A 17,606-nucleotide genomic window follows, 5' to 3' on the forward strand; every position below is an offset into this window, starting at 1 on the left:
TGGTATATAAACTTGTTGGCTAGATACACAGGAAATTCAGTCTGTTCCGATATTCTAAGGATAGGTGCAAATTGGGAGATGTGACACGACTCGTACGTGTTGTGTTGTCGCTTATCGAGACACGCGCTTTGGCAGTTCGCGACTAATTGGGATCAAAAAATGTCTAACATTTTTGAAAATCGAACAAATCCTCTTAACGAGGTAGAAATCATTACAAATACTACTACCTAACCTAACCAAAAATACGATTCTTCAGTTTTTTAGAATAGACCATGGTCTATTCTTTATTGATTCCTATAAATAAAAATTAAAAAATGTTTTTTTTTGTTACTAATTGAAATGCGATAAAAATAGGAATGGATGAATTGAAATTCATGAATGAATGGAATTGAAATAAAAAAAATAACCAAATTGAACATCTCCACTGATTGATTTTAGTCCTACTACATATTTTGTCACTTTTCTTTTTGGCGGAAGAATAGAAAAAGTAGCAGTTCATGTATGGTTTAACCTTAACCTTTATGGTGATTCCGTTCTAATTTGCACAATTAAACTGAAACTTCTGACCCTCAATTTTTCCAACTAATAATTGGGTGTGCGGAGATTCAACTTGTTTTAATTTATGTTAGTAGTCAATATATTTTGTAAATATTTCACTTTTCATAACTTGTTACCTCAATGAATTTGATTTTATATGTAAAAATTAGAAAAATCTTATTATCTCAGAGCTGATAGTATCATACCATCTTCCCTATAGCAATTTATTTCAAGGTGAAAATAACAATGAATTCTCTTTTTAAAAATATATATGCAATCGAAAAAACGTTAAAAAACATTTTATTTTTTCTTTTTCTTTTTCTTTGGACTAGAGTCCAGTGGCTCTAACTTTCTTTTAAATACTTTTATTTCATCATTTACTTCTTCGCTGTGTGCTATATCTTTTTTGTTTTTACTAATTTTTTGTTTTTTCTGTTTCTGATCTTCGGTTTTAAAAAGATCAGCAATAAAGGAATAATCATCGTTTTCCTGTTTGATCTTCTTTGTCTTCTTTGTTGATGAAATTGAACTCAAATCAAAACTAAAATCATTAGTTAGCGAAACATCTGGTAATAGTGTACTATGACCCATAGCGTTATTTGCTTTTTCGACTTTCTTATGTTTTTTGCTCTTGGAAGGTTTAAGTAAATTCTTCAATGCTTCATCTAGTTTCTCCTCAATTGTTTCATCTAATTGTATTCTATCTTCATAATTAGACCCAAACAACGGATGACGGTTTTTCAAGTGACTTGGTAGAGGCACTATAAATTTTTCTTTCGATGGTATCTTAGGTTCTTTATTAGCCTTTATATATTTTTCCAATACAAGATTTTTTTTGAAATGTAATATTTCTGTCTTATTATTCAACACAAGAGTTGGGTCGGGTACGTTGGATGTCGGTTTAATTGTATAACTGTCACCATCTATGTTAACCCTACAGCTTTCTTCCAGATTTATTTCTGAATTCAATAAGTTTTCTGGATTCACACTTTTAGGCACGTGCAGTAAATAAACATCAACTGAATCTTTCACTTTCATTTTAGTATGTAAATCAATTTTCCTTAATTTGGGGTATAATTCATTGAGCTGCTCCTGGGTAGTTAGGTCCTAAAAATATATTAAATTTAATCAAGTACACTATTTATAAGATTTTAGTTGGATTTTTGTGTAGAAAAATATGATCGATGGTGACTGTAGATTACCCAGTTTATGAAGGTTCACCGGAATAAAACTACAACTATCAAAAGCGAATATTTTGCTAGTTAATTATTAGAAGAATTTTCACAGTACATGTCAAGTGAAAAAATCAAACAGAAAAGGTCAATAGTCAATCAAAACAACACCAGACACAATATAAACAAAGTAGATTATGGAAAATCCAAAAGTAGAACAAAAAAGAGATCTCACCACTATAATGGAAAATCGAAAAAGTTCGAAGAAAATGATAAGACAAACAAAGTATCATTGAAATATGGCATCACCTATAATTTACAGAGCTTTATCACACCTCTGATGTCAAAATTCCCGTTCACACAAATTGTCTACTAACTAACAGAATGAACCATGTAAAGTTTGGAATGTTTTTTTGGTCCACAGTAGCCAACTTCCTATGAAAACTTTTTGTATGATACATTTACCATATTTAGCTGAGGTTACTGTAAGCTTCTCTTCATCTGTACTCTTCTAATTTCTTTTATTTCATGATCTACCTTCTCATTACCTATGACTTTTTACCCTATAAGTTTTTTATTCCAAAAATGAGTTCCTGATTAGAAATATTTCTTTGAGACCCTTCAATAGCTTGTAAGACTGATTTTGAGTCTGTCACTATAACAACAGTTTGAACTGAATTTATAAGGCACCATAGCACCACCAAGCATTGTTTTATTGATAATGCTCCAACATAGTAAACAGAAAAAATGCTGCTCCTGTTCCATCATCACATTCGAACCTGTCTGTGAACTTCATCCTAATTAGTATTAATAAAGACCCCTACCAAGGGAAGTAATGGTTTTATTCTCCAGTAAGGTACCATACGATTTTTTCTCAGCTAAAAATTATTCCCACACACATTTTTAAGGCTTAAAATTTGTTTTAGATGTTGCCCCATAAAATATCCAACCGTTACTACTGATGATGATAAGAGTAATATTTACCTTTACTGGAATGAGCCTGATATCCTGTAATAGATGAATTTTTTTTTCCACCGAAGACACAACTACAAAAAAAAATACATTTAACTAAGTATTAGTTTATTACTGTTAGTTGTTGTTTTTAGTAATCTGTTAAAACTGCTTTAGAACCATTGGTATGAGTCATATGGAGATCATGACATAATTATAAAATAATATTGTTGTAAATGCTGACAGAGCAGTTCCCTCATTATTTGTAGTATAAGAGAACATGGAAAAATATTTGGCTCTTTTAGGCAAGAACTAACATTATTTGGCAATTTGCTACAAACTCGTTTTGCATTTCAACCATGTAGAAGATTTACCAATTCCAACTACATAATTACTAATTAAATTAGGATCAAACATAAGTCAAATTATATAACTATAAATATTTTATTTTCACTATACTAGGTGAGGAGTCCTTATGGTAATTTGCATTAAATAACTGTGATTTGGCCTGTAATCACATAGCCAACATATAGGTTCATTCAATTTAAATTATATGGGTCCTTATATACAACCAAAGGCAAAAGGAGACTTTTGTTTCAGTAAAATGTGGATAAAATCGATTCATACAATTGTACTATGTTTTTTTTATTTTAAAATTTGAAAAAAACATATATTATAGTTAGGTATAAATGTTCAAATAAAAAAAACTTTTATTTTAATCAAAATTCTATATACTCACTGTTTTCATCTTCCTGTTCTTGATTAATGTAAGTCACTCCATCATTTCCGTTTAGGCATTCCTCATTAGTATCAACATATTGTGCTTCATTAGAATCTACAGAATATTCTTCTTCGATTTCACTTTTAATATTGGCTAATACTTTCATAGAAACAGCATCATTCTGTAAATCTTGATTCTTATGTTTTGATGATTTTTTCGATTTATTTTTTAAAACCTTTTCTTTAGTCTCGTTTAGTAATAATGCTATAGTGGACTCTCTTTCATTATCACTAATAACAGTATTATCTTTCTGTTTGTTTTTTGATTTAGACTTTTTTTTAGATTTTGGAGAAACATCTTCGCTTTCACTACGTTCAGAAGGATTTTCCACTTTAATATTTGGCAATATCCCATTCGGGTTCAAGCTTAAACCCCTATCAAATAGCTTTGTTTTAGACATTAAATTTGCTGTTTGAATGTACGACTGATTTATTGAATTAGATTTCTTTGTAGATTTAACCTCGCCGTTATCACTACTACTATCATTTTTTCGTTTAGTCATAGCTTAAAATATAAACTAATTCAAATTATTCTTTAAAATATTCTAATTTATAAAAACAAATTAAATTTTGGTTAATATTGCAGCACGACATAACCCATTCCACATGTTAAAAATTATGTATAATAATATTATGTAGTTATAAACCAGTGTTCCCAACACTCAAAAATTCATCTCCCTAAAACCCCTAAAATACCCACAATTACTATAGATTCCTTCTAATAAAACTTTTATTTTTTATAAAATAAATAGTTGAATAGTTTCAAGTAAATGAGATTAAAAATATCATTAAACAAGTAATAAATTTCAAATATAAATAAATAATTTCATTCAGCAACATCAGTTTTTAAATTCTATATTCATAAATAATCGAAAAATTCAATTAACAAATCATTTTCGTAAGATTCTGGTTTTTTAAAATCATATATATTGACTTAAATAATTTCCCAGGCCTTTATTTTACTTAATTTGAAATAAAAAAAATATTTGAAGTTAAAAAAAATACCCCTAAAAACATTCCATCCCACATTATTCTCCCTAAATTAGGGGAAAAAACCCTTAAGCTGGGAACCCTGTTATATATAAATATCGGAAATCTGATGCATGAGACACCGGCTTTAGGTATTCCCGACGACGATCCTATTGGTCAAAAATTTTGGCGCGTATTTTCATCCGAAAATTATTAATAATCCATCCAACGTAGGAAAAATTGAGTTTTGTTAAACTTATTACGAAATCGGACGGTTTTTAGATTAATTTTTCAATATATTATTGTTTTGTTTGGTAATTTCGAGTTGGCATATCAGCAATTGAAATAAATATGGATTATCCACAACTGCAGCTCTGTCAAAGTTATATACGTAATGAGAATAACGTATTACTTATCTTTATAAAACAGAAAAGGGCTTAAGTACAAAGACCCCGAAGATTGTGGGTGAGAAATATTTTTAAAAGTGCGCAAAATGGATACACGAGTCACGCAAAACATTTTTTGCTCAATCTTACCTCGTAAATCAAATACATGGGACACCGACATTATACGCTTTGTTAATTATAAAGATAATAAATGCTCAATATTAGCACGATGAGGGGACGTTTCATATAAAATTTATATAAAAATATCAATCTTTCGAATTCATCTTTTTGAATCGCTTTTGTTTATATTGTTTTTTGTTTAATCAGTAGACGTATCAAAAAAGTTAAATTTTTCGAGTGATTAAACTCCCAAGAATATTACTAACTAACCAGTAACCATTTGGTAAGTTTTGTTTATATAATTATATTCTGTTGACAAAAAAATAGAATTTGATATTGTGATTTAAATTATGAACATATTATAAATCTAAAGTGTTGTAATATTAACAACGGTCAATATTTTCTGGTACAATCAATTGAAATGACACATTTGACGGATTTTTTAGTTGGCAACACTTGCGTGAAGGTATTATTTATTTATTGGTAATACGTAAAAATGGAGGATTCGCATAAAAGTATGTTGTTTAAAAACATGAAATCATTATTAAGAGTACAGTAATATAATGTTTAATATTTTTTCATTAATAAACAAAAACTTGCATTATTTAAATAATTTTTTTAGATTCTACTGAAGATAATCGGAGACCAGGAGTATTGCAACCTCCCATTATAATGAAGATAGATGGACCTGAAGAATCTAACGATAAAGGTAAATTTAAATGTATAATCACATCTGGTGAATAATTTGATAGAGAGTATAGGTATTTTAACAGTTTTTTAATAATTTCAGAAACTGAAGAAAACGACAAGAACATGCAAAAGTTAAAAGATGGGGAATTCAAAATGTGTAGCCCGTCGTTAAAACCTTCGTTATTAAGTTCAAATCCTTTTGCATCTTCTCAAAATAAAGTATCAAGAGGGATTCTAAAACCACCACAATTTAATATTAACAGTAATAATGTTACTCCTCCTATATTAAAACCCAGTTTGCTTAATCCGTTTTCTAAAAACTCTAGTGTTAAGGTCAATAATAGTGAACAAATTGAAAATAGTGATACGAAAGTAAATGGAGAAATGCTGAAGTTTGTGCCTTTGGTAGTACCTGACAAAACAATACACAATGGTAAGATTTTTAATGATATATATTTATGTTATTAATTATCAAGTTGCAGATTCAAAAACACAATCCCTCGATCCCAAAGTATCAAGTAGTTCGTTTGTATTTGGTGAAAACTTGAAAGAAAGAGTAATTGCTGCAGAAAATCAAGAACTAAAGGCATCTACAAGTGTAGAGTCCAATGGTACTTCTAATATGTTATTTAGTAGTGCTATTAAAACTGAATTAAAAGGTAATCACTCACAATATTTTTCATTTATATACTTCAAGTTTATTTTTACAGTAGATCGAGGAGATTCTCTCACAAAAGATAAAGACACAAAATCCTTGAGCGAATCTGCTAAAGAATATGAGGAATCTAGAGCTGTTAAGAGGAAATATGAAGAAGTTGAAGTTATAACCGGCGAGGAAAATGAAACAAATATTTTAAATATTTCTTGCAAATTATTTTCCTTCAATAAGGTTTCTAGTAATTGGTTAGAACTGGGGAGGGGTACATTAAGACTCAATGATTTATGCGGGGATTACAGCTTGGGTTATTTGGGAAGTAGGTTGGTTTTCAGAACATTCGGAAGTTTGAGAGTCGTTTTAAATACAAAGGTGCGTTTATTAATTCTCTAATAATCTCAAAATGCATTGAAAATTTAAATTTTTCTTATTAGATTTGGCCAGAAATGGTTGTAGATAAGGCAAGCGAAAAAAGTATTAGAATAACTGCGGTGGATGTAAATGGAGAAATTAAAGTTTTCTTAGTTATGGTAAGTTTAATATGTTACATCATAAAAGTTGATACGATTTTATTAGAAAATGAGGTAATTTTATACTAATGTAGTCACCTCACACCTTGTATAGAGTTTCAAGCAAACTGATTAAAAGTCTTAATGGGGCACAAAACCCCCTAACCCACTAAAACTACTCCTGAAGACTCCAAGGGTACCATAAGTAGTGAGGTTTCGGTCAATTTTCCTGAAACTTTTTGTTGAGAGTTTCAGGAAAAGCATAATGCATTAATACTTTCTAAATTTTTTTCTGTGAAAATTATAGGTTTTACAAAAAAGGTGTAGGGGGCCTTTTTATCGAGGAAAATACCCTACAACGTAGTATTCTTTTTTTCTTCTATCTCCATCACAGACGGGAAATTTTGAAAATCAAAATGATTCTCCAAATTTTTTTTATGTCTGAGAAATTGATAGACCTCTGTAGTTTTTTTTATAACAATTAGCCTATTTTAAAGTACTTGTAAAAAATTTTAACTTGTACCTGTAGCCTCCAGTAACTGGGCTATAACAAATTTTGACCAGAACCAAACTGTAGTTTTGGCCTTAGCTTTTCTGCGTTTGACTGATTCCTATCTCCACTAGTTTTTCAACTCCTTAAAATTATTTGTTCATTTCTGTTTAACCATTAGTACTTTAGTAAACTAAATGTTTGTGTTCACAATTATTAAACCCAGTTATCTGTGGAGGTTTGATTACTATTAATTATAACCAAACAGTTGACATACTTAACAATGACTTTTTTGTTTTAGAGTAATATAGAAGATACCAATAAATTATACACGCATCTGCAGAATAGATTGGAGAAGGAGATTGCAGCACAAAAACGCAAAAAAAACGATGAAGCTGCACCAGAAAAGAATTAATGTACATACAAAAAAACAACAACAGATTTTAAGATTTAAAAAACCGATTTTTACTGATAAATGTGATTGATACATTGAAGAGAAAAATTCTTTTCTATACTTTTACACAAATATATCTATAAATTAGTCTATATGGAAGTAATAACCTCGTTATGGGTGAATCAGAAAGTAGAATGTGTGTATGAGTCTTTTATTTAATATGAATAATAATAATTGAAAAAACAAAATCAGATTTAGAATTCGGTGTTTTATTTCTTTGAATTAAAAATTTCGAAAAAATTACGACAAATTTTCTTACTTATAGAAATGTATAATGAATATTAAATATCTTTTAAATTTGAAATGAATTTTACTAAAAATTGAGAAACCGCATAGGGATGCTAAATAATATAAAAGTTCTTTATCCTACAGCTACAATATAAATTGATAACAATATGTTTAGGAGAACATTTACATGGCAGTGAAATCTACTGATTACACTTGTTGTTTTTGTATAATTAGTACGATAAATGGACTTTACTTAACTTGGGTTTTTGTATTCCCTTGCCTGAGTAACAGGGGTGCGCAAACAATGGCTGGATGATGATCATCGGGAGCTAGGTCTGACAGTCAACCATCTGTTCGACCCCTGGCTAACGTTTATAATACGTAAACTCGCCTTGAATCTCAAACTTCGGTCAACCGGACTTCATAATAACGACCCTAAATCTAAAGATTTAATATTTTTGGTATCCTCCACAGAAGTCTAAAGAGAAAGAGAAACTAGTAGTTTTATTTTTGAGAGGATGTGCCAGTTACTACAGCTTGTAATTCATTACGAAACTGTAAAATATATATATTTAAACTAGTAAATAAATTGACGTTAGGAAGATAAATAATAATACAAAGGCGTGTTTAACAATAATATATTTCAAACTTAGGGAGTATGCCACCAATATATTCATAAAAAAATAACAAGTTTTCATTATTATTTTTTCTTTTATACTTAAACCTTCAAACTACAGTGAAACGCTCTCAGTCTATCCCGAACGCTTTATTCAATTCTTTCAAATCTCTTTTATCGACAAAAGGTTTGAGGTCCCCTCTATTCATCAACGAAACGCACATACGTAAAGTTGACCATATGGTATCCGACATTTGCGACATAGAACCTGAGTTCATCACATCCTTTCCCCTCGCTTGCTGATTTAGAGCAGTTAAAAAGTGCTCGGCAGCTTCCCTACAAAAAAATATATCAATTCAATTCATAAATTAGTGAGAATTAAATAAAATTAAAAATATTACGAAAATAACATACCTATATGCATTTAAATTTATACAAGTAATTCCTACATTGTATCTCGCCCTAATAAAACCAGGAGATAAATTGAGTGCATGGTGGTAAGCATCTACTGCTTCTTCTGGTCGCATCCCATTAGCTAGAGTAGCGCCAAGTCTATTCCAAAGTCTAGCATCCTGCAATATTCATATATATCTAAATCATATATGCAACTGAGGAGATTATAAGTCACTCCTAGTGATAATTGTCTACAATAAACTTACAGGTCAATTCTGCAAAAGTATCGATAATAATTGATTCATAGTAAAATAGTGTGCGGCCAAGGACAGTTAAGCACATAGGTCGTGCCCTACTTGACATTATCTATCTATGGAACCGGAAGACAGGCAAGTGTTAAATTCACTTTAACGGACAATCTGAGTTACGATCGACTTTACCATTTGCTAACCAATATCCTCAATAATAAAAGACGCCGTTGTGCACGTACGTTTTGTATTAAATCTGGATTATGTTTGAGGGTGAAGCTGTTTTTAACGGTTATAATAAGAAAAATTTTAATCAACCGACATAGGTTTAAAAAAATATCTTTGTAGTTATATATATATACTTACGTCGGGTTTAACTGAAAGCGCCGCTGTAAAGCAGTCTGCGGCTTTATTATATTCACTAGTTAAATTAAATAAAACACCTAATCCGCACTGAACTTCATAATCCACATGTTGGGGATTCCTTTGCGCTGCCTTAATGTATAAATCTTGAATTGCCTTATGATCCGTTCTAAATTTATAAAACAATAAAAGTTAATATTAATTTAGTATCATAATTACATAATTGAAAGCTTCTTGGGTTATCAGACACCGACGACGAAAATAACTATTTCTATTTGACGTTTTGCCAACTGAGGCAGTTGCAGCAAACAAATTCTGAAGATGTAAACTGTATTAGTTGACGAAACGTCAAGTATAAACACTTATTTTCGATAAAGGGACCCAATAGCCCAAAAAACATTCAAGCAATTGACCACAGCCTTATACAAATAGATTCTTAGTTTATTTTCACATGTTTCTAAATGTGTTATAAATATATTATGCTAGGAATGTTTAAAAATTAATTTTTGTCAATATGTTGCAATTATTATTGTACCATTTTATTATGTGCCCATAATTATAAAAATGATATAAACCATTTCAGCACTAAGTTAAATTTTGTACCGTAAAAAAACGATTTTTTATTAGACGGCTTTATGGTGGTTGGAGCTTTTTCTCAAGTTATTTCGGCGTTATTGAAATTAATATGCATTTTTTTTATTTTTGTGTGTCAAAAGATAAATTTCATGTATAAGAAGAGAAAAATGTTTGAATGCTACAGAGCAAACTCAGGCTCTGCTAATAATGTGGACTGCAACTTTTCCGCTTCCACGGTTCCTAACAAATCCCACCTTGAAGTACTTAAAATATGTTTTTGGAACTATAACTAGTCATTGTAGAATCATCAAAAAGTAAATATAAGGCAGGAGCCCACATAGTGAAATAAACTGAATTGGTGATCGACTGAAGACAATCTGAGCATTATATTTTATTATATAGTATTGATACTGAAATTTTTAACAATATGGTAAATATTTTATGTATGGTAATGGGAAAATACATAATTTATAAGACAATTTTGAGACCCACCCTGATATACGCCTGCGAAACTTGGGTAATGACAAAACCAAACAGAGATTGGATATCTGGGAGAGAAGATCAAACCATGATATTCATACACTTTTCAATGGGGCACCGATCATCGCATTTATAAAGACAAAAATATTGCAATTGATAAATCGCTTGGGACGAATAGACCAAGACAGAATCTTGAAGCGAGTGTGGAGAGAAAAACATCCAGAGCTGAAGAAAAAAAGCAAGGGACCAAAAAAAGTGGAGAGAAATTACAAGGCTATGAAATTAAATGGTATGCATATAAACCTATATATAATGGGAATACACTCCTACTATAAATATTGTTGTAGGGCTTACTGCATTTTGCTGTTACTAGATTAACATTCAGAATATTATTATATCAATAGCTTTGATTAAAAAAAAAAAGCAGCTTCTCGTTAACATCTATAGTTTTTTTCTCATTGCTTTTTTTACTATTCTATCAATAGTCTCTTCAATTTGTGAGCACTAATAAACTTTCTTTTTATTAATCACAACAATCTTGTTGTTTTGGCTTCTTATCTTCCTGGACTGATAAGTTTACACAAAAAAGTAATTCCTTGAATTTCTTTTTTTCTCCATGGATGGGGGATATAATATGCCATTCGAATTGTTACGTTTTTCTTCAAACATTTTGAATATTTCTTTGTTCACGTATTGTGGCACAGTTGTCACTTCCGATTTGTTCATTCTAACATTCGAGTTTTTGAAGAAATCAGTTTGTTGTTGACCTCTTACTGCATTCGGGAAATTCAATAACACCTCGGAATGTATTCTAAATCGTCCTCTACTTATCTACACTCAAGTGCTAAAATCAAAGTACATTTTAGTAAATTTGAGGTGATATTATTCTTTATATTCGCCGTTCATATACAACAAAAATGAGACAAGACAAAGAATTCATTGTACAATTTTATTATTACAATACTTTTCGAACTGGAGGGTTAGCATCACATCGTCAATTTTTGACAACAATATAGTAAAAATTGTGAATGAATTAATTTAGTTTCCGACAATTTTGAACATCACTTTTACAATTATGGGCCATACGACATATAAAAGAAAAAAATTAAGCAGAAATTCCAGTTTTGTGAAAGTTAGTATACAAAAGAGTCTCAAAGCCAAGCACATTGTTAGAGTCATAAAAAGCAATGTACAAAATGTGTATTGATTTTTATATATTTTTATTTCCTTTAGAGGATTTCGAGAAAAAAAAAATATAAGATTGGATTTTCATCATCCGAAATGACACAACACGGTATGATAATTACATTCAAGGTAGTTATTTATTTATGAATGTTCAACTGGAGAGTGACATCTAGAAAAATCCGAATGAAATTTCATAAATTTTGTTAATTCTACCATTGAGATTAATTAAGTTCATTAAATATTTTGTAAAATTTCTAAAAATAAAGTTTCGAAAGTTAAATATATAATTGGAGTTATAATTGCATAATAGGACAAGATGAATAAAATTTTGATTGTGTAACTATAAATGTCTTTAGTTAATCTTTCATTATATATGGTGGTGAATGGTGAATTGACTGTTACAAAAAAAGTTTCGTATACTTAAACCATGTCAATCATTATATTCTAGTTTTTTTCACAATAACCAATAGTAGAAGAAAAGTTAACCAAAGTGCCTCATATTATTCTAGAAATAAAAAAAATTTCCGCAGCACATGCAACCCTGCACCAATCACTTACTGAACTAACAAACTTGTAACTTGCCCAGATAACTTAAAATTCGGCGGTATTAATTCTTGATATTTTGAATTGTATTTCAACCAATTGAGTAACATCTGACAGGCTTGATTGTAGTAACTTTCGTTCGTATAACTGACAGCTAATGCCATTAGAGCCTTTAAATTTGTTGGTTCTAGTTGGAGGCACTTATTAAGAGCTGATATTGCATTTGGATCCTACAAAAATATATATAAATACATCATAATAGGATAAATTGGAGTTAACAATTTTATTGGTAATTTTTTCAAAATAGGAAATATTGTGATACTTTACTTGTATAACAGATTCCAACACAATTTGACAACCATTTTTGATAATACGATAGTTTTATGTAAAGTTTAATTTTGGTAATTATGATTTATTATGTGAAATCTAATAAATAATAGTTTCAATTTTTGTTATGAAAATTTTCATCTTCGAAATCAACTTTTAATATATAACACAGAAAAAGTATTGAGGGCCATATTTATATAATGTGGTTTACGGCAATTGAAAAAAAGCTTTGTTGAAAATTTTTGTAATTTTCATGTTTGATTTAATGTAATCTTCATATTTTATAATTATTCAAATCTGTTTTACATTCTTCTTTACCTGTTCATTCTCTGCTTGTGTCGTACCAAGTAAAAGCCAAGCCTCGACATTTTCGGGCTCTTGTTTTACTGCTGCTTCAAAACACAATACGGCACTTGGAAAATCTCCTAGATCTAAAAATTCTTTACCTTTTTCTAAAGGTTTTGGTATTTCCAGCATGGGATTTTCGTCACTGAATTCATACTCCTTAAAAAAAGAAGTTAATGATTTAATACAGCTATGAATGTACATGACAAATCAACAATCACTAGAAGACATCTGTGGAATTAAGAGATATTAAAAAAATATTAGAAAAGATAAAAAGTCATAAAACAATGATAAAATCTCTTTTTTAATTCAGAAATTAATGTTTCATATCCAATTAAGGTGTTTATAAACAATTTATTAATACAAAGTGTTGACAACAATAAATAATAAAAAAATAAAAGTTTCTGAAAGTTTTCTGCTGTGCTGTGAGACCACTTTCCAACTAAATAATCAAGCCCAAAAAAGGGGATATTGTCTTCCTGGCATCCAGTTACTAGAAGAACTGCCTTCACTACAGCTATGGAGCTTCTTCTGCCCATTCATGCATTCAAGCTTCACCACCAAGACAAGGTCATGTACTCCCCAGGTGAATGACTACTACAGTCAAACTGAGACTCAACTGGAGGGTCAAGGAGACAAACTTACATACCAGTAAAACCTTGAAAGTCACAAACTACCAGGACAACCGCGCATAAAATGGCAGGACAGGGCTTAAAAGAAATAGGTGTCCAAAATTGGCAAAGGAAAGAAAAACATCGAGAAGAATGGAGGACAGTTGTCCAGGAGGTAAGGTATGTAACTCAATTATTTGAATAAAAAAAATTATTTAGTGTGATTTGTTTCCAAAATTTCCAATTTACCTTTGTATTTGTATTATAATATGAATTGAATTCATCTATCCATGGTTGTGCTGGATCTACATCTGCTTCTGAAACTTTTTTAAATTCCTCCTGTAATTTATTCCAAAATTCCGAATTAAACTCGTCATCTGTAAAATAAATAACAACCTCGTATTTCTTGGTTAAAAAAGTAACTATAACAATAACCTTTGGAAGATTGTGCTTGCTGGTGTTCCTCTGACCACTTTTGAGCCACAGCTGCAGGGCTCTTTTCTTGTCCTTCTGCTTCAAAATATTCTTTAGTCCAATCCGCAGCTTCTTGCTCGGTCAGTTTTCCTTCTTCCATAGTGCCATTACCTTCTTCCTTCATGAATCTCATGAACTAAATGTTAAATTTATCCTTAATTGAATTTTTTAGTAAAAATATTTTTAATAAAAAAAAATACTTCCTATATCAAATTTACCTTTGAATAAACATACTGTGAATTTTCACCTATATCTTCTAGAGCTTCTTCTGGTAGAAACGAGTTTGTTTGCTCTGCAGGGTTATTTAGAATTTCATTAGTCCAGGTATTTGCTATAGCTTCAATACCGTATTCTCTTTGTTCCTGTGAAATAATCTCGGCCCACACATTTTCGTTATTATAAACATCCTGAAAATATTCAAATTAAAAGGATTCACATCCTCAATTTTTTATTAGCAATGTTATAAATACAATAAATGATCGTTAATAAATTTAATACAAATTAGCTTACATTAAATCTTTTTCCATCTTCAATATATTGAAGAGCCCAAGCATTGTCATGTAGTTGATCTTTGACTGTTGAAGCAGGGATGGGAGGTAAAGCTGACCTTTGAGATTCTATTTCATGCATTTCCCTCATCAAATCTATAATTAAATCAATGTAAAATAGGAAGTTGTTTAAATTCTATTAATATCACAATACCGTCCATTCTATACGTCTGAGGTACAGCTCTTGATTCTTGGAGAAATTGCTCGACCAATTGGTCTGAACTACTTTGAAAAACTTGCCCATGATTATCAGAAAATGTATGATCTCGGGTAATATGAGAAGTCAATTTGGACAAAGGATTTGCTTGGCCACATTCCGCTTCTGTTAAAGGTCTAAACGCCATTTTTTAAATATACTGAACTTTGATAAATAGTCACTTGTATAAATTAACATAAACACTACATGTGGATGTGGAACCAAAATTATTATCGTAATGTACCTTATCTACTACGATATCTTATCGTAATGTCTAATGAATGACGTTTCCTTTCCCACAACTTCATGTGTCAAATATGTTAGGCGCGTGGTGCAGTCAAAATCCATCATTTTTCAAATTAAAAATCATTACAACGGCTTCTAAATCAACCAATCAAAAGCCTGGAATTGGTTACGTAATTTATACTGAAAAGGGGGGTTGTACTCCACCTTATCGGATTTTAAATTTAGTATACGAGGTAGAAATAAAATAACTATAAAAAGTAAATGAAAAATGTTTTTTTTTAATTTATAATAAATAAATATTGAAATATCCAGCGAGTTGAATTATTCTTTCAAAATAGTAATAAATTTTAATTTTGCCTTAAAAAATAAATGATTTTCTGTGTTATATGAATTAAATTTTTCACAGAGTATTAATATTAAAAAAATGTGCCGAGGTTATCATAATCATTGAAGGTTATCTTTTTTAAATTAAAATGATGTTGTGTTGCCAAGTTTCACTCTATTTCATAGATGATAGGAAATAACTATTTGAGTAGGAAATATTAATTTTAATGGTAATAAAACATAATTAGTATTTTTCAAACATTCACTCATAAAAAACGATATTTCATTCAAGGATTTAATCAATTTTAAATTTAATAATAGTAATAATTAAATTATAATAATACTAAAAAATATAGAACCGGAATATTTAATACTATTATTTGGATACTTGACAATTGATAATTAAATTTCTTTTAACTCTCATCACCTTTGACGTTCTAGATTTTAAAAACATTATAAGAAAAAAAAACACATTTCAATAAAACTTGTGGTAAATTATAGTAAATTTGACTGTTTGAATTGATTCCTACTTTACTAATTGAATTTAAGACTTGTTTGTGATTTTATTTTCATTGAAATCAATCAGTATCAAAACAAGAGAAGTGTGGCATACCATGAGTTCATTCCACGAGAATTTTTAAGCGATAATTTATTGATTTAAAAAGATTATTTATGAAAAACAAAGAACACATAATTGAATCTAAAAATTTCTATGACTTTTTGCCACAATGAAACGGGAATAAAGTAATAAGAAGTACAAAAGTGGAAAAAAAAGCATCAATTAGTTTAAATCGACATTTATTTCACAATTACATTATAAATAAATACTAATTTAGAATATTATCTAACTATAAACAAAATTTGAACTACAACAATCTGATTAGAAATAAGTTAAGAAATAATAAATTTAGAGGTAATTTAATACCATTTAACGGTTTTGGTTTAGAAAATCGAAAAATTATTCTATTTCAATGAATTTATTTAGTTTTTTACGGTGGATTTACGAGAAAAATTATATGAAATATCTCACTAAAATATTTAATATAGTGTTACGAACAAGTCCGCGATATGGGTCCTGGAGCCGGTCCTGACCAGCTGGAATGGAATTCTAAAATTCGGCGAAGGCGCGGCACGTTTGCTTAACACAGTTAGTTAGTTTATAATAAATAGTAATAGTGAAAAGATTTCGATCGAACAATTAAAGCCCCCAAACTAATTCAAGTTTTCATTTTTATTATTCATATGGTTTTTTTCATAAACATGATGTAAAAAGACTTGAAAAAACTCGATTTTCTATAACCAAAAATAAAGGAATTAAGATATAAAATGACCAATTTCGGTAATGGAAAGAAAGTTCTATGTAAATAATATAAATGAAAATTAGTAATAATAACTAATTATTTATGTTTTTGATAAAAAAATCTATAGAAACGGTGAAATGTATCATAAAATAATATTTTTAGGTATTCTACCATTTAACAAACAAAAATTAGGAAATAAAAACAAACATTCAATTTTTTCAAACTATTTTCACGAGATAAGAAGCCCTTTACCTTATTTAATTGTCCACACTTAAAGTATCCCACATTAAAACGAATGCATCTATTAAAGTATAAAACATATAAATTACCATACCCACTACAATTAATCCAGCGCTAACAGCTATCACAGACAATTTTTTATCTCTGGTTTTTAATTGTACTAATTTCAGTTGGTGTGTAACTAATAATTTTTTAACATCTGATAGTTCTCGTTTGAAATCTTTTTGTTTATGTTTCGGTAAGAAGTGGTTTTTCAATTTCTTCTCTAGAAATTTAATCCTATCATTAGCTGTTTGTATAGATTCCTCTACCTCCGTTAGCTAAAACACGAATTATAGAAAATAATCGAACTTAACAAGTAATTCATACCTCATTTTCAGATTGCATCGTGAATTAATCAAATTTGCGTATTTTTACAGTCATATATGCATTTGTAAAACATATTTATACTGACATTCCATTTTATTCACTTTTATAATATCTATTGTATTTTAAGGATATTGAATTTAACAAATTTTGCTTCTTATTATTTATCTATAATTTTAAAGTTTCAAACATAAACATGTTATGTTGTTTATAGTTTGTCAAGTTTAAATGAACTAATCAATCAATTGTCATTTTTAAAGTTGCAAAGAATTCAAAATTTAAG

At 29.5% G+C, this 17,606-nt stretch overlaps 4 protein-coding genes across 6 annotated transcripts; 1 reads left to right on the forward strand and 3 right to left on the reverse strand.

Moving 5' to 3' along the window:
- Positions 1-788: 788 nt before the first annotated feature.
- LOC130892081 (tanabin-like) lies at positions 789-4,104 on the reverse strand. The gene is made up of 3 exons (XM_057797312.1): positions 3,400-4,104; positions 2,694-2,755; positions 789-1,644 (listed from the first exon to the last, which is right to left on the reverse strand). Exons 1-3 carry the CDS (start codon positions 3,941-3,943, stop codon positions 838-840), a joined length of 1,413 nt encoding a protein of 470 aa, XP_057653295.1. The 5' UTR covers positions 3,944-4,104; the 3' UTR covers positions 789-837.
- A 1,248-nt stretch (positions 4,105-5,352) lies between these two features.
- On the forward strand, positions 5,353-8,017 carry LOC130892083 (ran-binding protein 3). 2 transcript variants are annotated; one of them, XM_057797315.1, is made up of 7 exons: positions 5,353-5,430; positions 5,538-5,624; positions 5,706-6,038; positions 6,088-6,264; positions 6,316-6,632; positions 6,695-6,790; positions 7,561-8,017. In XM_057797315.1, the coding sequence occupies exons 1-7, from the start codon at positions 5,412-5,414 to the stop codon at positions 7,672-7,674; spliced, it is 1,143 nt and encodes a 380-aa protein (XP_057653298.1). In that variant the 5' UTR covers positions 5,353-5,411; the 3' UTR covers positions 7,675-8,017. The 2 variants fall into 2 exon arrangements, with proteins under 2 accessions (XP_057653298.1, XP_057653299.1); XM_057797316.1 differs by having other exon boundaries at positions 5,366-5,430; positions 6,319-6,632.
- Positions 8,018-8,557: 540 nt separating this feature from the next.
- LOC130892078 (peroxisomal targeting signal 1 receptor) lies at positions 8,558-15,176 on the reverse strand. Of its 2 annotated transcripts, none has more exons than XM_057797308.1 (10): positions 14,805-15,176; positions 14,613-14,746; positions 14,321-14,509; positions 14,064-14,238; positions 13,878-14,005; positions 12,991-13,176; positions 12,385-12,575; positions 9,565-9,730; positions 8,972-9,129; positions 8,558-8,893 (listed from the first exon to the last, which is right to left on the reverse strand). In XM_057797308.1, the coding sequence occupies exons 1-10, from the start codon at positions 14,992-14,994 to the stop codon at positions 8,689-8,691; spliced, it is 1,722 nt and encodes a 573-aa protein (XP_057653291.1). In that variant the 5' UTR covers positions 14,995-15,176; the 3' UTR covers positions 8,558-8,688. The 2 variants fall into 2 exon arrangements, with proteins under 2 accessions (XP_057653291.1, XP_057653290.1); XM_057797307.1 differs by having other exon boundaries at positions 12,361-12,575; positions 14,805-15,168.
- A 1,021-nt stretch (positions 15,177-16,197) lies between these two features.
- On the reverse strand, positions 16,198-17,558 carry LOC130892089 (uncharacterized). Its single transcript, XM_057797323.1, has 2 exons — positions 17,327-17,558; positions 16,198-17,277 (listed from the first exon to the last, which is right to left on the reverse strand). The coding sequence occupies exons 1-2, from the start codon at positions 17,342-17,344 to the stop codon at positions 16,975-16,977; spliced, it is 321 nt and encodes a 106-aa protein (XP_057653306.1). The 5' UTR covers positions 17,345-17,558; the 3' UTR covers positions 16,198-16,974.
- Between the last annotated feature and the right edge of the window lie 48 nt (positions 17,559-17,606).

Source organism: Diorhabda carinulata, chromosome 3 (assembly GCF_026250575.1).
Source record: "Diorhabda carinulata isolate Delta chromosome 3, icDioCari1.1, whole genome shotgun sequence".
In the NCBI taxonomy this organism is placed as follows: domain Eukaryota; kingdom Metazoa; phylum Arthropoda; class Insecta; order Coleoptera; family Chrysomelidae; genus Diorhabda; species Diorhabda carinulata.

Excerpts from the sequence above, each read along its gene's own strand:
- LOC130892081 (XM_057797312.1), bottom strand. The coding sequence starts at position 3,943 with ATGACTAAACGAAAAAATGATAGTAGTAGTGATAACGGCGAGGTTAAA. Across the intron at positions 2,756-3,399 it reads AGAACAGGAAGATGAAAACA|TTGTGTCTTCGGTGGAAAAA; the intron begins GTGAGTATATAG and ends TTTTTTTTGTAG. Across the intron at positions 1,645-2,693 it reads TCAGGCTCATTCCAGTAAAG|GACCTAACTACCCAGGAGCA; the intron begins GTAAATATTACT and ends ATATATTTTTAG.
- LOC130892083 (XM_057797315.1), top strand. Across the intron at positions 6,265-6,315 it reads TATTAAAACTGAATTAAAAG|TAGATCGAGGAGATTCTCTC; the intron begins GTAATCACTCAC and ends TTATTTTTACAG. Across the intron at positions 6,791-7,560 it reads TTAAAGTTTTCTTAGTTATG|AGTAATATAGAAGATACCAA; the intron begins GTAAGTTTAATA and ends TTTTTGTTTTAG.
- LOC130892078 (XM_057797307.1), bottom strand. The coding sequence starts at position 14,994 with ATGGCGTTTAGACCTTTAACAGAAGCGGAATGTGGCCAAGCAAATCCT. Across the intron at positions 14,747-14,804 it reads TCAGACGTATAGAATGGACG|ATTTGATGAGGGAAATGCAT; the intron begins GTATTGTGATAT and ends ATTTAATTATAG. Across the intron at positions 13,177-13,877 it reads ATTATAATACAAATACAAAG|GAGTATGAATTCAGTGACGA; the intron begins GTAAATTGGAAA and ends TCTTTTTTTAAG.